Source organism: Petromyzon marinus, chromosome 43, assembly GCF_048934315.1.
Source record: "Petromyzon marinus isolate PM22_M1 ecotype Great Lakes invasive population chromosome 43, UKy_Petmar_22M1.pri1.0, whole genome shotgun sequence".
Lineage (NCBI taxonomy): Eukaryota > Metazoa > Chordata > Hyperoartia > Petromyzontiformes > Petromyzontidae > Petromyzon > Petromyzon marinus.
Genome location: NC_133709.1, coordinates 3,419,760 through 3,442,284, shown reverse-complemented (window position 1 = coordinate 3,442,284; position 22,525 = coordinate 3,419,760). Strand labels below are relative to the sequence as shown.

The 22,525-nt window shown below is 50.9% G+C and overlaps 1 protein-coding gene and 1 long non-coding RNA gene across 2 annotated transcripts; one reads left to right on the top strand and one right to left on the bottom strand.

Annotated features, from left to right (window-relative positions):
• Positions 1–265: 265 nt before the first annotated feature.
• LOC116951537 (uncharacterized) lies at positions 266–17,477 on the bottom strand. Its single transcript, XM_032970230.2, has 2 exons — positions 15,339–17,477; positions 266–5,216 (listed from the first exon to the last, which is right to left on the bottom strand). The coding sequence occupies exon 1, from the start codon at positions 16,183–16,185 to the stop codon at positions 15,379–15,381; it is 807 nt and encodes a 268-aa protein (XP_032826121.1). The 5' UTR covers positions 16,186–17,477; the 3' UTR covers positions 266–5,216; positions 15,339–15,378.
• LOC116951542 (uncharacterized) lies at positions 15,186–22,479 on the top strand. The gene is made up of 3 exons (XR_004404252.2): positions 15,186–15,303; positions 18,850–18,980; positions 19,952–22,479. It is a non-coding gene; the product is annotated as an uncharacterized LOC116951542 (long non-coding RNA).
• The last annotated feature ends 46 nt before the right edge of the window (positions 22,480–22,525 follow it).

The window sequence follows — 22,525 nt, the reverse complement described above, 5'->3', positions numbered from 1 at the left end:
ACGCTCTTCCCCCTTCCGATATCCGGAAGCCGCTTGGAGCTGTGCGCTTTTGAAATCTGCGTTGTTGAAAACTCGCTTCTTTAGGAGAGCTTTTCTGCGACTCGTTTGTGTATCCATAACCCCGAGCCTCCGGTTAGCGCGGTTGGTACGAACGGTGTGAAAGAAGTGCAACATACAAGCAAAGTATCTCTCACACACAGAAACACACGCGTACACTGTAGTGAACCATCACTCTGCATAGTGAACAACATGACTCCACGGCCGATAATATAAAACATTCTTTATTATTGCCAATTTAAGCTGTGCCTTCACATTCCTTCCATCCGTATACAAACATATATTACTCTTAAATAAATGAGGATTTACACGAGCCATCGGTGTCGTACGCTGGCCCAAATCAACGATGATGCACGAGCTGGCATCCAATGACTTACATCAATTAACCCTTTTAAGCTCTTGGTCCATTTACTTACACACACATATATATACAGTATATGGCAACATTCATGTCACAACTCCTTCGACTTAAAACAACCCAAGAGTAAGAATGACAACCATTGCCCTATATCATTTTGCCTGCATATCCCATCACGAACGGTCACCCGACTTTCAAATGGAACACAATTCGACCGCTCACCAAAAAATATATATATTTCAACCAGCTGTGACCATTTCTGGAGGCCATAGGCCAGGTTGGTGATGCAGCTGCTTGCTTACCTGCAGCGGTGCACAAGGCAATTCATTATTTATTTTAGAAACTCACTCAAACACATTCGGCAGTAACACTGTGGTCTTAAAATGGAAACCATCAGGTGACGTTTCGGGAAATAGCCCTTCAAAGCACCTAAGTTAGGGCCATTACCCAAAACGTTATATATTTGACACGTTAAGGCTACAGCGGTATTGCCGATCGTGTTGAGTTTATTACAATAAGTTCGCTACTTTCACCCAGATTAACGGAATGGAATGTAGCACAGAGTATAGGGTTTATTTTTTTTATATTTTTCGGCTGTTGTGCCTGTAAAAGTCCTCAGGATGTGTGCTTGCGGGCTGTTCCACGCACGGTGACAACCCTGAAAAGCGCCACGCAGATCTTTGGGTTTTCCGGGGGGAATTTTCATTTGGGGCGCCAAATTCGAGTCGGGTGACACATCTCCCTCCTCTCTTTGTCAACATGAGCGGCACGGTGTCGTGGTTGTTGGGTTATCATTTAAAAGCTCTGCATCAACTGTTATTTGTATTCGTCTAGATTTGGGATGTGCGAACGTCTGAAAAGACCTTTGTGTGCGTGTGATGCCTTTGGTCAAAATATTTGTTTTTACCTACTGGTTGTTTGCTTCGCGTTGCTTGATGTGTTGCGTTCACTTGTACCATATGCTTGCCGTTAGTGCCGTGAAAAAAATAAAATAACCTCTTTTAAAAAAAAGAAAATCGGCCATCCAAAACGGCTACTTGTTAATCTCTGGGCAATATAAATAATGCACTTGTTAGTTTTTAATATGATTACAGCACTTCGGTGGAGAGGGTTTTGGTGGATCACACCAAAAGAGATTTGTAATAAAAATCCCAAAACCGCTGGATTCCAAAGTGTCCAGAAGGTGTAAGTACAGCAATTGAGTTCACTGAATGTGTGTGTGTGTGGCCCTTTTGAGTGTTATACCCTCACACACACAGTGGGATTTCACGAGATACGTTCATCCCACATAAAGCAAAACGCTCCTTCTTAAAAAAAAATCGTTTGGCCAAAAAGCTCCAATCCAGCACACTCCCATACAATAGCCTTTTGAGAATCTGCGTGGCTTGCCTGGGTAAATACGTGACATTCGCGCTTTCTGTAAACTCTCGTTTTCTTTCTGTCTTACAACGGTGCCTAAAAGATGTAAAACGAAGCAGCAACGACGATTCCGCGACGAACTGTTTTACAAACACAGCACGCTAAAATCTCTAAGAACTTTGCTCTAAGTGCGGGTTTCTACTCGCTCGTATTTAAACGCACCACCTGTCAACTAGGGTATAGTCCTTTGCTTTACAGTGCGAGACAGCGTTGGCATGAAGTAGAAGGCAGGTGTTGGCGATTGCTCCGTTGACAGTAAGAGCCCAATTTATATATTTTTTGGGGCAGTCGTATGCCGGAAATGAAACTGACAGACGGAGTATGAGGATCGGAGGAACAAAAAAACAAAAGAGAGACACCATGCGGACTATTACACCTTGGATAGGACACGTATCGTGGCTGCAAGGGACGATCATGGTCGATGGACGAGGCTGATGATCGAGAGAATACATACGGGACAAATGACCACTACTGTGGATGTGGGAACGATGAAATTGGTTCACGTGTGCGGGGGGGGGGGGTGAAGGCGCTGGATCATGGCATCGGCATGTACCACGACGGGTGGCGACAGCGTAGGTATGTCTTCATCTAGCAGGGGATAAAAACGCCGATTGCCTTCGCAGGTTTTAAAACAACAATTTGGCAAATTTGGTGCTGCGGCCAGGACATCACGCGATGGCCTGCCGTCAAGCAGGATTACGGGCCTACACCCGCTCCCCTCAAACCGTCAAATTGCACAGCACGTGCAAGCAAACTGCAAGGTGCAATATACTGTACAGTACTACGGTGTATCACAAAAGTGAAGGTTTCAGACAACCGTAAACACCCAAGGCAAGGAAGGGATGGGTGTCCTGGGGATACGTTTAGGCACACAGTGAAAAGGATTGTCAAGTGACTAACTACTTGTAAAATATTAACGGCATTATTATAAACATAGTCAAGTAAAAAAGTCTCCCTGCTCAAAGAGCATTGAGGCAGTGCTAATTTTCCACTGTGGTGTACCGCAAACCAGTGGTGGAAATTCCACAATGCTATGGTGGGTAGCAGTGTTTCCAAAGGACAACAACTATTGCTTATTATTCATTCTAATAAGGCACAATTGAAATCTAGTTTTGCAGTAAAAGGCCCCATTTTACAGCATTTTCATCTCGTGAAATCACACCGACGTACAGCACGACACAGGCAGCACCAGTCCTTGTGTCCACCACACCCGAGGCCCAGTCATTTTGGTTTTCCAGGTCACTACTTAATTGCCTGGGGTACTTGTCCCCAACTTGGCTGGCTTCCTGAGGCATTGGCCAACAAAAGGCCACCTGGGGCCACTGGCCACCAACATGGCCGCCTGACGCAATGGCCACCAACATGGCCACCTAACGCACGGACCACCAACCTAGCCGCCTGACGCACTGGCTACCAACATGGCCGCCTGACGCACTGGCTACCAACATGGCCGCCTGACGCACTGGCTACCAACATGGCCGCCTAACGCACTGGCTACCAACATGACCACCTAACGCACTGGCTACCAACATGACCACCTAACGCACTGGCTACCAACATGACCACCTAACACACTGGCTACCAACATGGCCGCCTAACGCACTGGCTACCAACATGGCCGCCTAACGCACTGGTTACCAACATGGCCGCCTAACGCACTGGCTACCAACATGATCACCTAACGCACTGGTTACCAACATGACCATCTAACACACTGGCTACCAACATGGCCACCTAACGCACTGGTTACCAACATGACCATCTAACACACTGGCTACCAACATGACCACCTAACGCACTGGCTACCAACATGACCACCTAACGCACTGGTTACCAACATGACCACCTAACACACTGGTTACCAACATGGCCACCTAACGCACTGGCTACCAACATAGCCATCTAACACACTGGCCACTAACATGGCCACCTAACGCACTGGCTACCAACATGACCAACTAACACACTGGCCACTAACATGGCCGCCTGATGCACTGGCTACCAACATGGTGACTTGAGACACTTGCTACCAACATGGCCGTCTGGAGGCATCACGCAACAACATAGTCACCAAGGGCACTTGTCACAAACGTGGCTGCATGCAGCTTCAGACACACACTCGAAGAAGAACAACCAGAAATTGATTAAGGTTGGAGATTAGTGGCACAACGATAGCACAGGTTACACAGCTGCGAGGTGAGTGGCGTAATGAGGTGATTAATGGCCGGCCACGTCAAATACGTTTATTAAAAGCCTCCCTGAATTTAGACCGATTTAGTTGGGAAACTAAGGGAAATGTCTTCACTTCATTGAAGGAAATGTATGTATGTTGAACTTCTTTCACACCCTACGCAGGCAACCACACTAATAGGAGGTGTGGGGGAAGGACAACAAACATTTCTTCACTTAACTAATGGAAATGTATTCACGTTACTGAGGGTAATGTCTTCACTTAACTGACAGAAATGTATTCACTTAACGGAGGGAAATGTATTATTAACTTTACTGAGGGTAATGTCTTCACTTAACTGACAGAAATGTATTCACTTAACGGAGGGAAATGTATAACTGAGGGAAATGCATAAACTTCATTGAAGGAAAATGTCTTCGCTTCACTGGGAGAAAAGTCTTCGCTTAACTGAGGGAAATGTATTCAACTTTCGTTGCTTCGCGCCATCCAAATGCATGCCCGTGCCACCACCACCAACCACCACCACCACCAACCACCACCTTGCGCCACATTGGCGCCAAGTTGCCGTCAACAACCTCTGAGGGCAATGGGCGACAGTGGCCAGCAGGTGGCGTGAGAGGCACTCAGGCGGGCTGGACAGGACCGCGTTGTTTGGGTTCCACCGTTAACATCGTGCGGCATTTTACGAGTATCTACGAGCAGCATACGACATTGTGGCGAGTGTTGACAAGAAGAGAAAAAAAAGGGCGCGAAAATGCAATCCGTGAGGGATGCGTGAGACTCCAGGAGCTGTGGATAAATGTTCGAGTCGTAGTTTTTCTTTGTTTCCGTACGTAGTGAGCAGCAAGAGGTCACTAACTCTCCAGTATAAACACGAGCTCGGTTCCATCGCTGACGTCGGGAATTTACAGTAAATGAGTCAGGAAAGTTATTTTTGTTCTGGAATTTTTGTTGTTGTTATACTTTACACTTTACGTCTCCTCACGTTGTAACTACAAACAAAACAAACAAAAAACACTTGGGAATGTGATGCGCTCCCTTGGCGTGTGGTAACTCCAGTTGTCGGAATCGAAGTTCATGATTTTAAAAGAAACAACAAAAATATATATTTCGTGAGAGTTTGGCCGGTCGGGGAGCTGAGATGGACGAGACGACCAGCCCACAAGCTCCTTGCTGGAGGTCGGAGGAGACCTGTGGGTAAAGAGAGAGAATTTATCATCGTCGTCGTCGTCATCAGCAGCAGCAGTATTATGATGATCATCATCAGTATCACTGTAATCTTAATCGCAATTAACAGTAAGCACGTTTTGTCAGCAGAAGCGGTAGTAGCATGAAGATGTTCGGCTTCGTCACCACCACCACCCGCCGCCGTCAGCAGAATTATCAGCCAACGCAGATTTAAAAAAAAAACAATCGTCTTCACCATAACGAGCTCCGCTCCTCCCTTAAAACCCATCTCTTCTCCCTAGTCCAAGGGCTCGGGGCAACCAAAATAACAAGAAGAGCCATTTATTTGGAATTCGGTAAAAAAAATCTATATTTCATATAGATTTTACCCCTGGCCAAGCCCATCCTACTACTTACTCACCTTGCCTCTGCCCCCCCAGCTACAACGAAGCAAACCCCAACCCCTACACCCCTATCACGACAACTTAAACATAGCATTTCCCTCGCCTGGTATACAGGAGGTTGTGGGTTCGATGGCGACACTGATGCCTGCATGCCTGGCGATGGCATGTCTCTTTCCCTGTGGTTTCGTGGGTTTTTCCCTCCACATTTACAACCAAACATGGCTCGAGATGATTTGCCCGCCATACATTTTCCACGTGATAAGCCACTTCGTTGGGCTATCATTTGTGGCCAGGTCGCTCCCCGCAAAAGAGATAATCGGTCAGTGGGCCTTGCCTGGTAAAATAAGAAAAAATAGTTGAGTTTAGATACTGTATCACTGAAAGTAGCCTTCAGTAATTTATCAGAGAAAACCCTCGCTGGGTCGTTTGGGGGCCAGCGACAAGGAAGGAATTTTTGGTGCGGGTGTGAGGGAAAAAAACCCAGACCGCCTGGAAAATAAACTCCACCCGGTAAAACGCGGCAACCGTTTCACGCAGACGGGGGGGGCTCGCAACCCACTTGAGGTGCACGGCTACATCCATGGACGCCACCGCCACCACTGCTGGGGAAACCGGGGGGGGGCGGGGGGGCGGTCACGAAGTTCTTTCAACACTTTTATATTTTTTTACACGAGGGCAAGCGCGCGTCACCCCACACCGGCGTTCTCGTGACAGAACTTTTAACCGAAAGGGTTCACGAAAGCCGAAAACCTGAAAACGCCACATTAAAAGTGTTTGTTTTTTTAATCTCAAAACCTCATCGCGACACGCGAGCACGTGGCGGGTCGGGAGTGACGTGGCACGGTGGCAAATGGCCGTCTCGCCCGCTGTTAACTTTAGGGTCGCTGGCAGCGAGAAGCGGTGGCAATTAAAGGGTGGCGGACTCGTTCGCGCAATGCGTTCAGTTTCCACGATCGTGGATCGCTTCGCGTGCACGTTTGCGTAATGACAAAGATCCCCCATATAGCCTTCAACAGATTGTTGAGGCAAGTGCTGTTACAGTGAGCACCTATGAAGGTCGGCACGGCACACCTGAGAGGTTGGTGACCTGTACCACGGCTGGCAGCCTTTGTCTCCCTCGCGGGGCGATATTTACACATCGCAGTGGGTAATCAATTAAGGCCGAGTCGACCTAGGGGGAGATCCATGGAACCGGTGCAGATATATTCGTCACCGATGTTGTGCCGTGAGCGGGAATCGAACTCGGGTGGCAGGCCAAGTTCGTTGTACGGTGCGCTAACCGTTGCGCCACCGCTCCCCACGCACGGTCGTACACACACAACAACCCGTCGCACCTTGTGGCGGGGCTTCTCTCTTTTCTCTCGTTAGCCCAGGAGACAAAATCACCCGGCAAGCCTGTAACAGGCTATTTGGGGGGGAACTGCTGTTAGCGAGCACCTAGCGAGGCCGACACGGCACACGAGGGAGGATGGTGGGTGGTCAGCAGCACGCCCGGCCGCCTTTGTCTCCCCAGTGGTGACGCTTACTACACACCGCAACAGGTATTAGTAGTAGTAAGCCCAGTAGCCACACTGCTTCACCCCCACACGCACAGTGCACACATGCGCCCAGGCACCGCCCACCACGCTTCAATAGTAAAAACACAAATGGAGGAAATGCAACGTTTTTTTGTTGTTGTTAACCAACGGCTTAGGGGCGGCACCTCAGATGAAGAGAGCTGATTTACTTGCGCGTGTTTCAAATATAGCTCGAGTCGCTTTATATATCTTTCGTAATGTATTTTGTCATTGATTCATTAAGGCAAAGAGCAGGGATCTAGAACACGCAGACAGACAGAGCTAACATTCATTACGACAATGTTGTCATTGAACCATACCAGGTGGCACGACTCCGAAATCTAACGTGGATCAAGTTTAAAGTCAAATTGCAGCCCAATGTCAAACCACTGTTGGGTAAAGGCCTCCTCACGCCGTTGTAAGTCATGAGGGTTTTTTTGGCCATACTTCACCGCTGGCTATTGGTGTAAGAGGGGGGGGTGGGGGGCGGCCGAGATCTGTTTCAGAAATCAATCGCCTCTGACCGCTAGCCGTGACTAGGAACTAAACGCGGGTTTGCCAGGTTCATAGTGTGGTGGCGCAGAACACGGTTGCCACCCGCTCCGCTCGAAATTCTTCCCACGTCATCAAAACAGACACAGGAGCTGTTTGAAGTAAGTTCCCCGCTGTTGATCCGTGACCGTTCCAACCCACGATTCCACGCACAATGCCGCCGCCGCCGTTCCCCCGTACGTACGGCATCACGCGGCTCCAAAAAACCCCCAAAACTTTCAGAGGTCCCAGCGACGGCAAGGGCCATCATTGTTCTTTTGTAAAAATAATAACGTTGCCCACGGCATCACGTGAGGTGAAAGCGAGCGTACATTGTTGACAACCGTCCACTACGATCACAGCCCACATCTGTCTCGTCACTCTCGAGAGGCGATTGCCTGCGGCGCAAGAGGGGGGCACGAACCCCTTTGTCATGTGAGCATCCGAATGCTGGTCAGGCGGCAGTTGTCTCAATTATTTTTTTTTACTTTTGGGGACGATTCATCTCAGGCGTCCTCTCATCCTCCCTTTCCCTGCCGACGGGGCTCAATTATCAGCAGCGGCGAGAGTCCACTCCGGAACGATCCTCCGGGATTTCTGACCTGTTCCCGACTGGACATCTGTGTTAAAATAATATAAAGAGCTTCATAGCTCATCGGATTCCTCCATCGGATTCCTCCAGTCTAAATAAAGGTTATTATTCTGCATCCACCTCGCTGCCCTATTTTGCCCAAAATCTGGTTCGTAGTAGCGGTGACGCAGCCCACTGGTAGCGTTTTTGGGGCAGGCTTGCGGTTTGAATCCGGCAGGCCGTCCTGGTTAATACGTTTGGCGTTTTAACCGTAAAATTTGGGCCGTCTGTTTCACGGTTGACGTTAAAGTTCCCCTCGTGTAATTCGCAAGAGCTGGTCATTGCGTGCTGGCGACATGGCCTAAATTTTCCAAATTTTTAAAAACAACCTGCAAATTACTTATTTGTGATTTTACAGAGTGACCATTGCCCCCTACTGGCACAATAATGCCCGATTGCAGGCCAGGTGCTAAATCACCTTTTGCCCACAGGGACAGCTGCCACTGGAGGTGCCGTTTCAAATGCGTCGAGATGAGATGCAAGTCGCCTATTGGGTGTAAAGCACTCCGAGAAGTCCAGGCGTAGAACGGCGTTCTTTCTAAAATAAATCGTACGATTATCAGAAATTCAGGGTACAACATTATAGGATTGTTATGCATATGCACCCCTTTGTACTGTAGCGGTACTGCACGAGACCGATGATAATTCTCGCAAACTCCAAATATTACTTAATCATATTGGAAGAGCCAGGACGGGCCACGGCATGGCGACGCAATCAGCGTGGAGGTTGATACCTCCCGATGCTGGCGTCCTAGCTCCCCTGCTGTGAGGGGGCAGTGGCGAGGAGCCACCGGCGGTCGTTGTTTTCGGCTGCGCCCCGCTGAGCCCTCGGGTGTTTGCGAGCGGCCAGCTTCACGCGTCGCCCTGGTGAAGAGCGACTCGTGCCGATCATTAACCCGTGTGCAGCCGGCCCACGAGGCGGGAGAAACGGACGGGCGGGAGAGGCGTATATGGACGGGTAACAAAAATATGTATTTTTTTTATTTTTGCCAGGTAATGCCCCACTGAGCTGTATAGCTCTTTTTCACAAGCGACCTGGCCACAAATGATAGCTCAACGAAGTGAATGATCATGTTTCTAAATGTGGAAGGGTGAAAAACCGGAGGACCCTGAGAAAAACCCACGCCACGACGGGGAGACAGAACGTGCAAACTCTAAATAATACACAGCAAGCGTCAGGTTTGGGGTCGAACCCACGACTTCCTGCATACCTGGCGAGAGAGTTAACATCTCACCACCGTGGCACCTCTGGGTTAGCTGGCGGGGCGGATGGGAAGGTGAACATTAGAATCAGAATCTTTATCTTTTATTTTTTAATGGAGGAATCAGATGGCCTGTGAGGCTGTGTTTCACAGATGTCCAGTTGAGGCGGGTCAGCAAGTTACTTTGGGGACATTAAATGGACACAGCCAGGTGAGTGACAGTCTGCCAGCTGAGAGGTGAGTGCAGAGACGGATAAGACGGTAGGTCTGCAGGTGAGCTCGTAGGTTAGAAGGCAGACAGGTGATTTGGGAGGCAGACGCACTTGTGCGCTAATCGGTATGGATACAACAAACAGGGCAGCTGGTTGCCTGGGAGACGGATCGTTGCCGTGGGAGACAGGTGGGCTCCACGGGACCCGCTTGGCCAGGTAAAGGGAAGAGTCCAAACAACGTTGCATGTAGGCACGGACACCCAGCTCACCTGTCATATCGCCAAGCCAATTGGCTCATTAGCTCACCTGTGCATCCCTCATCTGTGCATCTCCCCCCCCCCCACCTCGTGCCTCACCTGTCTACCTACTTGTGTACTGCCTCACCTGCACACATTGCCTGTTTTTCAGCTCACCTTTCATCTCACCCGTGCGCGTGCAAGAGACCAAAACCACGGGTTGGGCCGATCCCGCCCCCCACACACCATGAGACCAATTAAAATCCGCTGCTGGTCGGCACTAATTGAGCCTAGATCAGGTCTCTGGAGTTCTGGAGAGCAGAGTCAGCGCAATAAGTACACAGTAGAAGCTGTGTATATACAAAGATCTCCCGTGTAGCCTTAACCGACTGTAGGGGCAAGTGCTGTTATAGCGAGCACCTATGAAGGCCGGAACGGCACACGAGGGGGTGGGTGGCCAGCGCCACGCCCGGTCGCCTTTGTTTCCCCATTGGCGATGTTTACTACACACCGCACCAGGTACTCACTTGAGGCTGAGTCGACCTAGGGGAGGCTCAGGACCGGTTCAGATAATCGTCACCGGTGTTGGCCCGTGAGCAGGAATCGATCTTGATTCGAATCTTTCGTGACTGCAGGAATCCATACTCTGTGGTTCTTTCGGTAAAGTCACGTAGGTGGAAAAAGAAAATGCATTAAAATAAAACAAAAAATAAAATATCACGACTTTTCGATCGCAACACAAGCGGTCGTCCTCAGGCAGAAAAAAACAATCCAGCAGTGGTCCAGCAGTGTTTCAACAATCCGGCAGTAAAAAAAAAACATTATTGCTGTGGTTTTCACACCTGATGATGGTTGCTTGTGTTGCAGTCGAAACGTCGTGAGAATCTTATTGTTTTATATTTTTATTATTTTATTGTTTCCCTTCTACGTGGTGACTTTACCGAAAGAACCAATAATATGAATCTCTGCAGTCACGAAAGCTTCAAATCAAAATTTAAATCCGGCAGTGGTTCAGCAGCTCCACTGCTAGATTGGTTTTTTTTTCCGCCTGAGGACGACCGCTTGTGTTGCGATCGAAACGTCGTGATATTTTATTTTTTTGGTTTTATTTTATCTATCCACGTGACTTTACCGAAAGAACCAAAGAGCATGAATGGGATTAAGGTGGTTTTGCTAACCGCTCCAACTACCACTCCCCACTGCGTGTGTGTGTGTATAAGCACACACACATACACGTAGTCCACGCACCTTGGAGGCAAGGGCAGCTCTGCTTAGAGTACTGATCCGTCATCGTGACGCTGACATTACTGACCATGACGATGGTGGCGATTGGACAATACCCGTTGTAAAACATCGCAAATGCGCGCGGCGCCCGTGTGTGCACACAAGACTGCATCATTTAAACAAACTTCGAGACGAAAGACAAACACACAAAGACCCCCCCCCCCCACCGTGTAGCCTTAACAGACTGTAGGGGCAAGTGCTTTTAGCGAGCACCTATAACGGTCGGAACGGTACACGAGGGGGTGGGTGGCCAGCATCACGCCCGACCGCCTTTGTCTCCCCAGTGGCGATGTTTACACACCGCACCAGGTACTAATTTGAGGCTGAGTCGACCTAGGGGAGGCCCAGGCCCGGTTCAGATAATCGTCACTGGGTGTTGGCCGTGAGCGGGAATAGAACCCGGGTCGCAGGGCTCATAGCGCAGCGCGCTAACCGCTACACCACCGCTCCCCACACACACACACAGACACTCACACAGACACACACACGCACATACACACACAGACACACACACAGGCGCACATACATACAGACACACACACAGACACAACAACAACCGCCATTCGCCACTAAGTGGCGGTGACGTCACCACGACGCTTGTGCCAGGCTATGTGCACCCTGAGGCCATGTGAAGTGTCGAACGCCCGCTGGCAGGAGGTCACGGGGCAGACCCAGGTGCCACGGGTCGACTGACTGAGATGACTGGCTGATGCACCACCTGTGCCCCCTACTGTGCCAACCTGCTGTGCTTTAGCCACCCGGCGCTCCGCTCGTTGTTGTGAGCGTCGCTCCTCCGCCCTCCGTTGTTGTTGGAGGGCGACTGCCTCCAACTGCCCAGTAGCAGCGTCCTTCACGAGCCTCCTCCACAGAGGCCGATCTTGACACCGCTGGTACCAGTCATCGGCAAGTCCACTCAGCTCCACGTCCTCCTGTACCACATCACTCCATCTCTTCTCTAGCCCGTGCCGCGCCCACTTAGCCCCCTCAATCCGGCCAAACAAAAGCTGACACACACACAGGCGCACATACACACACACAGACACACACTGGCACAGCGCCTGGTAGCTCGTGGCGGGCTTGTTTATCAGGGAAGCTTCTGCAATGCGACCTGCGGGGGCAGAGCCGAGAAACCTCTTCTCGTGGCGTTGCCAAAACCACCGTGCAGCTCACGGCGACCCGAGTTCGACTTCCGCAACACCCAGCGGCGATTATCTGCATCGGTCCTGGGCCTCCTCTAGGTCGACTCAGCCTCAAATGGGTACCCGGTGTGTAAAACATCACCACTGGGGAAACAAAGGCGGCCGGGCGTGGTGTGGGCCGACCACCACTTCGTGAGCCGTGCCGGCCCACGTAGGTGCTTGCTAACAGCACTTGCCCCAGCAGTCTGTTCAGGGTATAGGTGGCATATTTGTGGCATTCCACGTCGTGTGTGTGATATCCCACAACAATGGGCGGAGCCGCTGGGCGGCTAAAACACGGAAAGCTGGCACAGTACGGGGCACAGGTGGTGCATCTGTCAGTCATCTCAGTCAGACAACCCCACAGCACCTGGATCTGTCCCATTACGCGAACTATCATCCTGGCAGCAGCGGCTTTAGACCAACCACCAAACAAAGGCCGTTACCGCATCGCACACTTTAAGATGCGCCTTCTGCGGCCGTCTGGAACGCTCTTCCTTCCGATATCAGGAAGCCGCTGGGGCTGTGCATAGTTACATAATCTAGGTTGAAAGCTCATATCTCTGGAGCTTCGTGTTTAGTTTGTTGTCCTTTCCCCTCGCAACTCCGATTAGCACGGTCGGCTACGTACGGCGCAAAAGAAGTTCAACATACATACATAGGTTGTCCTACATGTACAGTCCCTTTCCATAAGAATGTGTAATTTCCAACAATGGGTCAGGCGTACCCCAACAGGAGATGAGCGTCGCTCCACGCACTCTTGATCGAGGGTGAAGGCTCTTGTGTGGATGTTTATTTTCTTTTGACTGCACCACAGTGAAATTGTACACACAAAGTGCGTACGCGAGCCTGGACAGGGACGGACGCGTCATGGCCGAGACGGGATGGCCGCCGCCGGACGAGACCGGTGTACGGAATGGCAGCCAAAGGAGGGAGAACGCCTCGGTCCATGAGGTTACGACCATCGCGGAGACGGAGCGACGAGATCGGTGAATGCGGCAGCGGCGAGACGAATGGTGGCAGCGGCACTGCGCCCCGAGGGATGGCGACGGCGCGGCGAGGAGGGCCTTCATCCAGCAGTGAATAGACCATGGCCGATGACGACGATGATAATGATGACGGCGGTAATAACCACGAAATTACGCCGGACGGACGCACGCACGCGAGATCTCGCCGGAGGTCAAAAGCTAAGCGGGGTCGATCCTGGCCAATAGTTGGGACGCGTGCCCAACATCGTGGCGAGTAGGGGGGGGGGGCTGTTATGGTGCGGGGGTGGGGAGAGAAGGGGCTTGCCAGGTGTTGTAGGCGTGGGAGCTGGAAGGTAGCCGGCCGGCAGACGGCGGGGTTGGGTGTCGCCGTCTCGGCTGGGTTCTACCCGTGGCCTCTCCGGTTTCCTCCCTCGCATGAATTCGACCCCGCTCATGAAAGTTATTCGGTGAGACCATTCCAGCAGCATTGTTACGAGTCGGTATTGAGAGTTTTCGCGTGGGCCGCATCCTCGACCCTAGTTTTTCCCCTCCACATTTAAAAAAAACACGCGTTTCGAGTATTTGGCCGCTCTCCATTTCCACATGATGATAAGCCACTTCGTTGAGCTATCGTGTGTGGCCTGATCGCTTCTGGAAAAAAAATAACTATAACAGCTCAGTGGGGACTTATCTGGTAAAAAAAGTATCGAACACGACCATCAATCACAACGATACCATTCATAGATTCATGAACATTGAGTCACTGTGTTTCCAACATGGGGTGCGGTGATTTAATAGGGGTGTAACAATAATCATGTGTTTTTTTCCTCTCTTCTAAAATAAAACATTGTGGTGACTGTCCGTGAGTTTCGCAAAGGACATTATCTACTACCACACAAAGACGCCCCGTATAGCCTAAACTTACTGCAGGGGCAAGTGCTGTTAGCGAACACCTTTTAAGGCCGGCACGGTACACGAGCGGGTGGGTTGCCAACACCACGCCCGACCGCCTTTGTCTCTCAATTGGCGATGTTTACACACCGCACTAGGTACTCATTTGAGGCTGAGTCGACCTAGGGGAGGCCCAGGACCCGGTTCAGATAATCGTCACCGATGTTGGCTACGAACCCGCCGCTCCCCATATATAACAACAAACATCCATAGGCGTTTGTCGGTTAGATCGCGTGGATTAGATCGCGTAAATCAGTACTAAATAGTATTATGGATATCGGTCGTGAAAGCCTACGTATTCAACTAACATATACACATTATAATCGATATAATCATTTTCGTATTATAATACAAAGATCCCCCGTGTAGCCTGTAACAGACTGTAGGGGCAAGTGCTGTTAGCGAGCACCTGTAAAGGCCGGCACGGCTCACGAGGGGGTGGGTGGGCCAGCACCACGCCCGACCGCCTTTTTGTCTCCCCAGTGGCGATGTTTACACACCGCAGCAGGTACTCATTTGAGGCTGAGTCGACCTAGGGGAGACCTGGGACCGGTTCAGATAATCGTCACTGAGCGCGGAATCGAACCCGGGTCGCCGGGTTCGTAGCGCAGCGCGCTAACCGCTACACCACCGCTCCCCACAATTACAATACGCACCCCCCCCCCCCTACAACTTAATTTTTAATCAAACGTTGTGGGGGGGGTTTCGTCTTTATAATCCGGCGGGGATATTTTTTGTTGTTGTCGTGGCTCGCGCGTGCGTCCAGATGTGTTTGCGTAACCGCCATCGACGCAAGGGGGGGGGGGGTGAGCAGCGGAAGAGGGATGAAGACATCGCTGTTTTTGGGGGGGCGAGCGTCTCTACTTTCCGGAGCGGTCTTCCACAAATGGGCAGAGTTACCGTCGCTTCTTGTTGGACGGCGCACATGGCGCTAACAACAACAACAAAAAAGAGAACGGTGAGTTGAGAGAGTCAAGGTGGGGTGCGTCTTACCCGCACGGGATGAGGAGCAGGGGTGGAGAAGCCACCTCGTTCATAGCCTCGTGCTCTCCGAAGGCAGCCCGACCAGCGAGATGAAGCAAACCTCGGGCCACCTCCCGTCCCATCCCAGGTCACCACCGTGTCCGCTCGCCGCAGGCTTCGAGCCCCGGTCCTCGAGTTGCGCGCGGAGCGAGGCGCAGCGCCCGTCGGAGTCGCGTCGCTCCGAGGACGGCGAGGGGAGAGGAGGCGACGAGGCGACGGGTTGTCCCGGCGAAAACGACTCGCCAGGCAGAGGCTCTGCCGGGAGACGGTGCTGCTGCTGGTGGTCGTGGCGGCAGTGTTGGTGGTGGTGGTGCATCTCCGAAGACGCTATAAGCGAGCTCTTGTACTGAAGTCCGTTCAGGTCAATCTGCTGCTGCTGTTGTTGTTGCTGCTGCTGCTGGCGCTGCTGTTGGCGCTGCTGCTGCTGCTGCGACCTTCTCGGAGTGCTCGTGAAGGACCTCCGACCTTGCAGGATGCTCGACACACTTCGCACGAGGCTCACGACGCGACTCGCGGGTCCCGTCCCCTTGCCACCGCCGCCGCCGCCACCGCCTCCGCGTTCGCTCTCCCCACCGCGCATCAACTCCTCCACGGGCACCTCGATGTTGCCCGTGTACCAGAAGATCCACCAAACGAGGCTCAGGAAGATGAGGATGGCCCCGCAGTAGATGAGGAGGTCGTAGAACTCCACGTCGCTGAAGATGCCCACGAGCAGCACGGCCACTCCGACCGCGTCGAAGGCGATGGCGAGCCAGAAGGACGTGGCGCAGCGGCCGATCCGGCGTCCCGAGTCGATCCCTCCTTGAGCCGTGGCCATGGTTCTCTCATCGCGGGCCGCTTTTCTCTGCGTGGATGGGGGGGGGGACCCTGAGGGAGGGGGATGACCCCGAGGGCGACCCCGGGAGGGACAGAGGACGAGTGGAGAGGCGGCGTGGGGTACACACGACTTCCACCGCGACTCAACGACTCGGCGAGAAAAGAGAGAGGCGCTACCCAGGGGATTAGTGAGGAGCGTGGGCGAGAGACGAGGACTGAGAGACGCGTGCTGGCGCGGTTGTGATGAGACCAGGCTGTGTGTGGGTCTTTGTCCAGATGTGGGGGGGGGGGGGGGTGAGGGAGCAGGGGGGCGTGGGAGGGAGCAGGGAGAGGAGGGGTTAGCTGCGCGCACCTGGCGCTCCGCCTCCCCCACACCTGAGACGAGGCAGGCGTCACTTCCTTACTGACGTCTCGCGGAGGGGAGGGAGGGAGATGATGGGGGAGAGGAGGGTATGTGGGAGACGCGTGGGAGAGATGATGGGGGGAGAGGAGGATATGGGGGAGACGCGTGGGAGAGATGATGGGGGAGAGGAGGGTATGGGGGGGACGCGTGGGAGAGATAATGGGGGGGAGATGAAGGTATGTGGGAGACGCGTGGGAGAGATGATGGGAGAGAGGAGGGTATGGGGGAGACGGGTGGGAGACGGTATGGGGGTTGGGGGGGGAACGGGTGGGAGAGAAGAGAGAGCGCGATGTGGTAATTTAAAGAGGGGGGAAGAGGTCCGTTGGGAGAGGAGAGAGCGGTGCTGGAAATGGAAGAGAGAGCGTTGTGGCAGAGAGGAGCGATATGGGAGTTGCAGGAAGACAGGAGAGCGTGTGTTGGAGAGAGGGGATGGGTGTGGGCACAGAGGAGAGGAGAGGCGTGTGTGTGGAGAGAAGAGGCTGCATGTAGCAGGGAGATGAGGGAGGAGACGGTAGTGAGGGAGGTGAGGGATAGGAGCAGGCTGGCTGTGTGTACTGGAGTTACTGTGTTTAGATGCAAACACTCCGCAAGCCAACTTGGCACAAACCAGATCCTAAACCGAACAATATGTATCCTTTATTTACATGATAAACATAGGCTAAACTCTCTCTCTCTCACACACACACACAGTCTTTACGTGTGCGCAGTTCAAATGAAACTTCTGAAACGAGAGAAATATACAGTATTGTGAGTAAAAAAAAATACCCCGTGACATCTGCATGATCAATAAGCCAATATAAAAACGTATAAAGTACAACAGATTTTTTTGATTATTAAAACAACGGTTTAAAATATTAGTGCAGGACATTATATTTGCCTTACGGGGTGAGCGAGCCGATGTCAATCCCGAATAATACCCACTCCAAATAGCAAGATACGAATTCGCACGAATTACTTTTCAACCAGTCGTGGTCACGTACCGGGGTTGGTTCCGAAGAGGCAAGTCGGCAGTAGTAAGGGCGACACGATGGCATTGCCCAACACACCCGGCGTTTTGATGTCGTTGATTGTTGGGTGTGGATTGGAGGCGGGAATGGGATGGTTGGGTTGTATTGCTGAGTGTGCGAGTGGGTTGTTGTTGTTGTGTTTGTTGTTTCGACGCTTCACGTGGCCTTAACGTGCACACAGCCTGGCACAAGCGCCGTGGTGACGTCCCCGGCACTTAGTTGTTGTTGGTGATGGTGTGAGCGATGGGTTATGATGATGATGGTGGTGGTGGGGTGATGGATTGTGCGATGGGTGTATTATGTTGCTGAGCCAGTATCGTGGAATTCCCCAGATTCAGTCTTCTCTCAATCTATGAGCGCAACGAGACTCTTTTCTCGAGACCGACCCGCCGCTGCAGGCAAGCGAGCTGCAAGGATCCTCGCTCGAGGTTTTAATAGCCGTGTGATCACTCGATTGACGCGGACAACTTCCACGACGACAACCACAGAGGAGGCGGCCGTTCACCCAAGGTCCCCCGTCAACAGCAAGGACGGAGCAATACTCAATATAATAAGTTTCCCGAATCGCGCCTCGTGTTCCTGTCTGTCTCTCTTCCTTGCGTCACCTTTTCCTGCCGAATTCCAAGAAGGGGGGGGGGGGCGTGGGTGGCTGCTGAATGCTGCTGAGCGCCGGGGTGTTTGGTGGTAGTAGTGCGTGAGTTGTGGTTATGATTCCCCCGAGGGAGGTGGGGAGTCCGGGACAGCGTGGGTCATAGTTATTTGTGTTTTTTTTTGTGATGGGGGTGGGGTTTGGGAGTGGTGGTTTGGTTTGTTTGGGGTGATGAGTGGGGAAGTGGTGATGTGGGGAGTGATAGGTGGGGTTAGCGTGGTGGGTATGTTGGGTGTGTGATGGGGGTGATAAGTGGGTTTGGGTTATGGGAGCCTTGGAAATTCCCAAATTCCATCATCCTCGTGATCCACGTGGCACCGCGTGTTGCCTCTGCAGTAGAGGGAGGGGTGCGGTGGGAAGATTTATTTATTTAATTATGTTTTACTTTGGCGTCTGGGAGCTGGGGAGGAGGTGGGTGGTGGAGTGGTACTGCGTAAATTTGAATACAGTGAACCAAAACCTGGCATCCTTGTCTGCCCTGCGGCAGGAAAGTGGGAGATGGTGGGGAGATGAGGGAGAGAGAGAGGTGGGGGAAATCACTTTTGCTGGTTCCCCCCCCCCATGCCTTTCATTCTTTCCCCCTCTCTCTCCTCACTGTTTTCCCAGCCACACCCTCGCTCGCCCCCTTTCGCCCATGCTCCACGCAGATGATGCACACAGACCGACGGACGAGCGTGAGTCGAGAGAGAGGGGGGCTCCGAGCGAGATGCCGGCTGAGCTAAGTCCGCCACCTGCTGGTTCGTGCTCACCCGTCCACTCTGTGGTTCCGATGCAGTCACTGCATAAAGACCCCGTTAAACGTCCGTCCATAAATGACGTCACGCGATTTTTGACGATGTTTGACCCCCCCCCCCCTTCGTCACACGGCGTCACAAAAAGTCAGACCCCCCCTCAAATATGACGTCACAAAGCTCTGCCCCCCCCCCCCCCCAAGAAAAAAAAACATGCTTCAAATCGCTTTAAACTATTGTCATTGTAGTGCGTATTTAATGTGGCGCTGCACTCTGATGTTGTAGGAGAAATATTTATTAAAAGTCTATTTAATTAAGTAGAACGTGTTGTCTGTATTTATTTAAAGTTGCGCATTTTGATGTGACGTCACATTTCTCAACCCCCCCCCCCCCCCGTCGTCACACGGCGTCACAAAAAGTCAGACCCCCCCCCTCAAATATGACGTCACAAAGCTCTGCCCCCCCCCCCCCAAAAAAAAATAAAACATGCTTCAAATCGCTTTAAACTATTGTCATTGTAGTGCGTATTTAATGTGGCGCTGCACTCTGATGTTGTAGGAGAAATATTTATTAAAAGTCTATTTAATTAAGTAGAACGTGTTGTCTGTATTTATTTAAAGTTGCTCATTTTGATGTGACGTCACATTTCTCAACCCCCCCCCCCGTCGTCACACGGCGTCACAAAAAGTCAGACCCCCCCCTCAAATATGACGTCACAAAGCTCTGCCCCCCCCCCCCCAAAAAAAATAAAACATGCTTCAAATCGCTTTAAACTATTGTCATTGTAGTGCGTATTTAATGTGGCGCTGCACTCTGATGTTGTAGGAGAAATATTTATTAAAAAGTCTATTTAATTAAGTAGAACGTGTTGTCTGTATTCATTTAAAGTTGCGCATTTTGATGTGACGTCACATTTCTCAAACCCCCCCTCCATCGTCACACATCGTCACAAATGTCTGACCCCCCCCCCCCCCCAGGTGCGTGACGTCATTTATGGACAGCCCCTAAGCGACTTGGCTATATCACAAATGACAGCTCAACGAAGCGGCTTATCAAGTGGAATATTTACTGCAGTCAAACACTCTAAACGTGCGGTGATGTTGATTCTAAACGTGGAAGGAAAAAACCAGAGGACCCGGAGAAAAATCCACGCGGCCACGGGGAGAAAAAGAGACACGAAAACTCCAAATACACAGCAGGTATCAGGGTCTGGTTTCGAACCCACGACCTCCTGTGTACCAGGCGAGGTAGTTAACATCTCCTAGCCACCGTGATGATGATGAGAGACCGCAAACTCCAAATATACAGCAGCAGGCGTCAGGGTCTGGATCGAACCCACGACCTCCTGTATACCAGGCGAGGTAGTTAACATCTCCTAGCCATCGTGGCGTCAACATGTTCGACTAAAATTAGGCTTACGTGCATCTGTGCCTTAATTTTTCTGGTGTGATTCGTTAAGGTCCGTTTGTTATTTGTGCAATATTCTTTAAGGACCCTGCTGTACTCGTTTTTGCTGCAATATTGATGGGGTTTAAAAAAAAATCTGTTGCTTTTGTTGTGCTCACGTCTGAAATATCCGGGCAACTGGCTAAACAGGACCACGATCATCCCATGCCAATTGCACGAACCCTACCATATTAATCAATCTCTTTTTTGTGTTATCGCTTATTAGAAACGCCTTCAGTTCAGGCGAAGTATTAAAAAAAATACAAAATAAGATCCACATCGACTGAGTTCTGATTGAATCGACTTCTCAAGGCGCAGTGGAGAGTTGATGGTCTAAGCAATATCGACCCAACAATCAATTATTAATCTTCATTTGGCTACACAAAAAAACTAGAATTTGCGACGCCAGGTTTCAGCTTGGTCAGTCATTCACATCTGTGAAGAAAAAAGAGCTTTGTAGGTCATCGGATTCATCCGGTGTAAAATAAATATTCAGATTCTGAAATGGCAAGGTGCGTAGGGCTGGAGGATGATGAATCGTCCGAAATGATCGTCTCCCTAATCGAGTAAAGTCTAGATCAGTGGTTCTTAACCTGGGTTCGATCGAACCCCAGGGGTTCGGTGAGTCGATCTCAGGGGTTCGGCAGAGCCCCCGCCACGGAGGTCCGGACACACTTGAATTATTGTGTAAATTTGTGATGACACACACGGCCCGCTTGGCCATCACTGGCTGCAGATGATCATGCTACACTGCTTGGCCAATCAGCGCTGCGGGGAATTTAGTGCGTACTCAGTAGTCAACGTGTGACTGTTGTTGTCGTACGTCGTGTGATTTCTTTAATATTTTATCCATACTAACTATGTCGGGCAAAAGAAGAAAGTGGTCGGACGAATATGTACAACATGGATTCTCATGTATCACGGAACGTGATGGGAGTGAGCATCCTATCTGCATGATTTGCAACGCCAAGTTGAGCAACTCTAGTCTTGCACCGGCAAAACTAAAGGAACACTTCTTGAAGCTGCATGGAGACGGGGAATACAAGAACACAACACTTGCTGAATTCAGGGTGAAGAGAGCCAGATTCGATGAAAGGGCCACTCTGCCTGCTCTTGGATTTGTACCTGTTAACAAACCGATCCTGACAGCATCGTACGAAGTTGCTTACCTGATCGCAAAGCAGGGCAAGCCACACACCATTGGTGAAACACTTGTGAAACCAGCTGCATTAAAGATGGCGAATCTGATACTCGGAACAGCGGCCGAAGGTAAATTATCCCAAATTCCCCTTTCAAATGACACCGTCAGTGACAGAATAGAAGACATGAGTAAAGACATCTTGGCTCAAGTAGTCGCGGATCTGATTTCAAGCCCGGCAAAATTCAGCCTTCAACTCGACGAAACCACAGACGTTTCTGATCTAAGCCAGCTTGCTGTTTTTGTACGCTATGTGAAAGACGACATGATAAAAGAAGAGTTTTTATTTTGTAAGCCTCTTACAACAACAACGAAGGCAGCCGATGTGAAGAAGCTTGTGGATGACTTCTTCAGAGACAACAATCTTTCATGGGATATGGTTTCTGCAGTTTGTACGGACGGAGCTCCAGTCATGCTGGGAAGAAAGTCTGTTTTTGGTGCGCTAGTAAAGGCCGATGCACCACACATCATTGTGACGCATTGTATTCTGCACAGGCATGCGTTGGCAACAAAAACCTTACCTCCAAAAATGGCAGAAGTATTAAAAACTGTGGTGGAATGTGTGAACTATGTGCGAAAAAGTGCTCTGAGGCACCGCATCTTCAGTGAGCTGTGTAAAGAAATGGGCTCTGAATTTGAGGTACTTCTGCTCCATTCTAATATTCGGTGGTTATCCCGGGGACAGGTGCTGAATCGTGTTTTTGCCATGCGTGTGGAATTAGCCCTGTTTTTGCAAGAGCACCAACACTGCCATGCAGATTGCTTCAAAAATCCTGAGTTCATTCTAATTTTAGCGTACATGGCTGATATATTCGCAGCTCTCAATCATCTCAATCAGCAGATGCAGGGTGGTGGAGTCAATATCATGGAAGCGGAAGAACACCTGAAGGCTTTTCAAAAAAAGCTA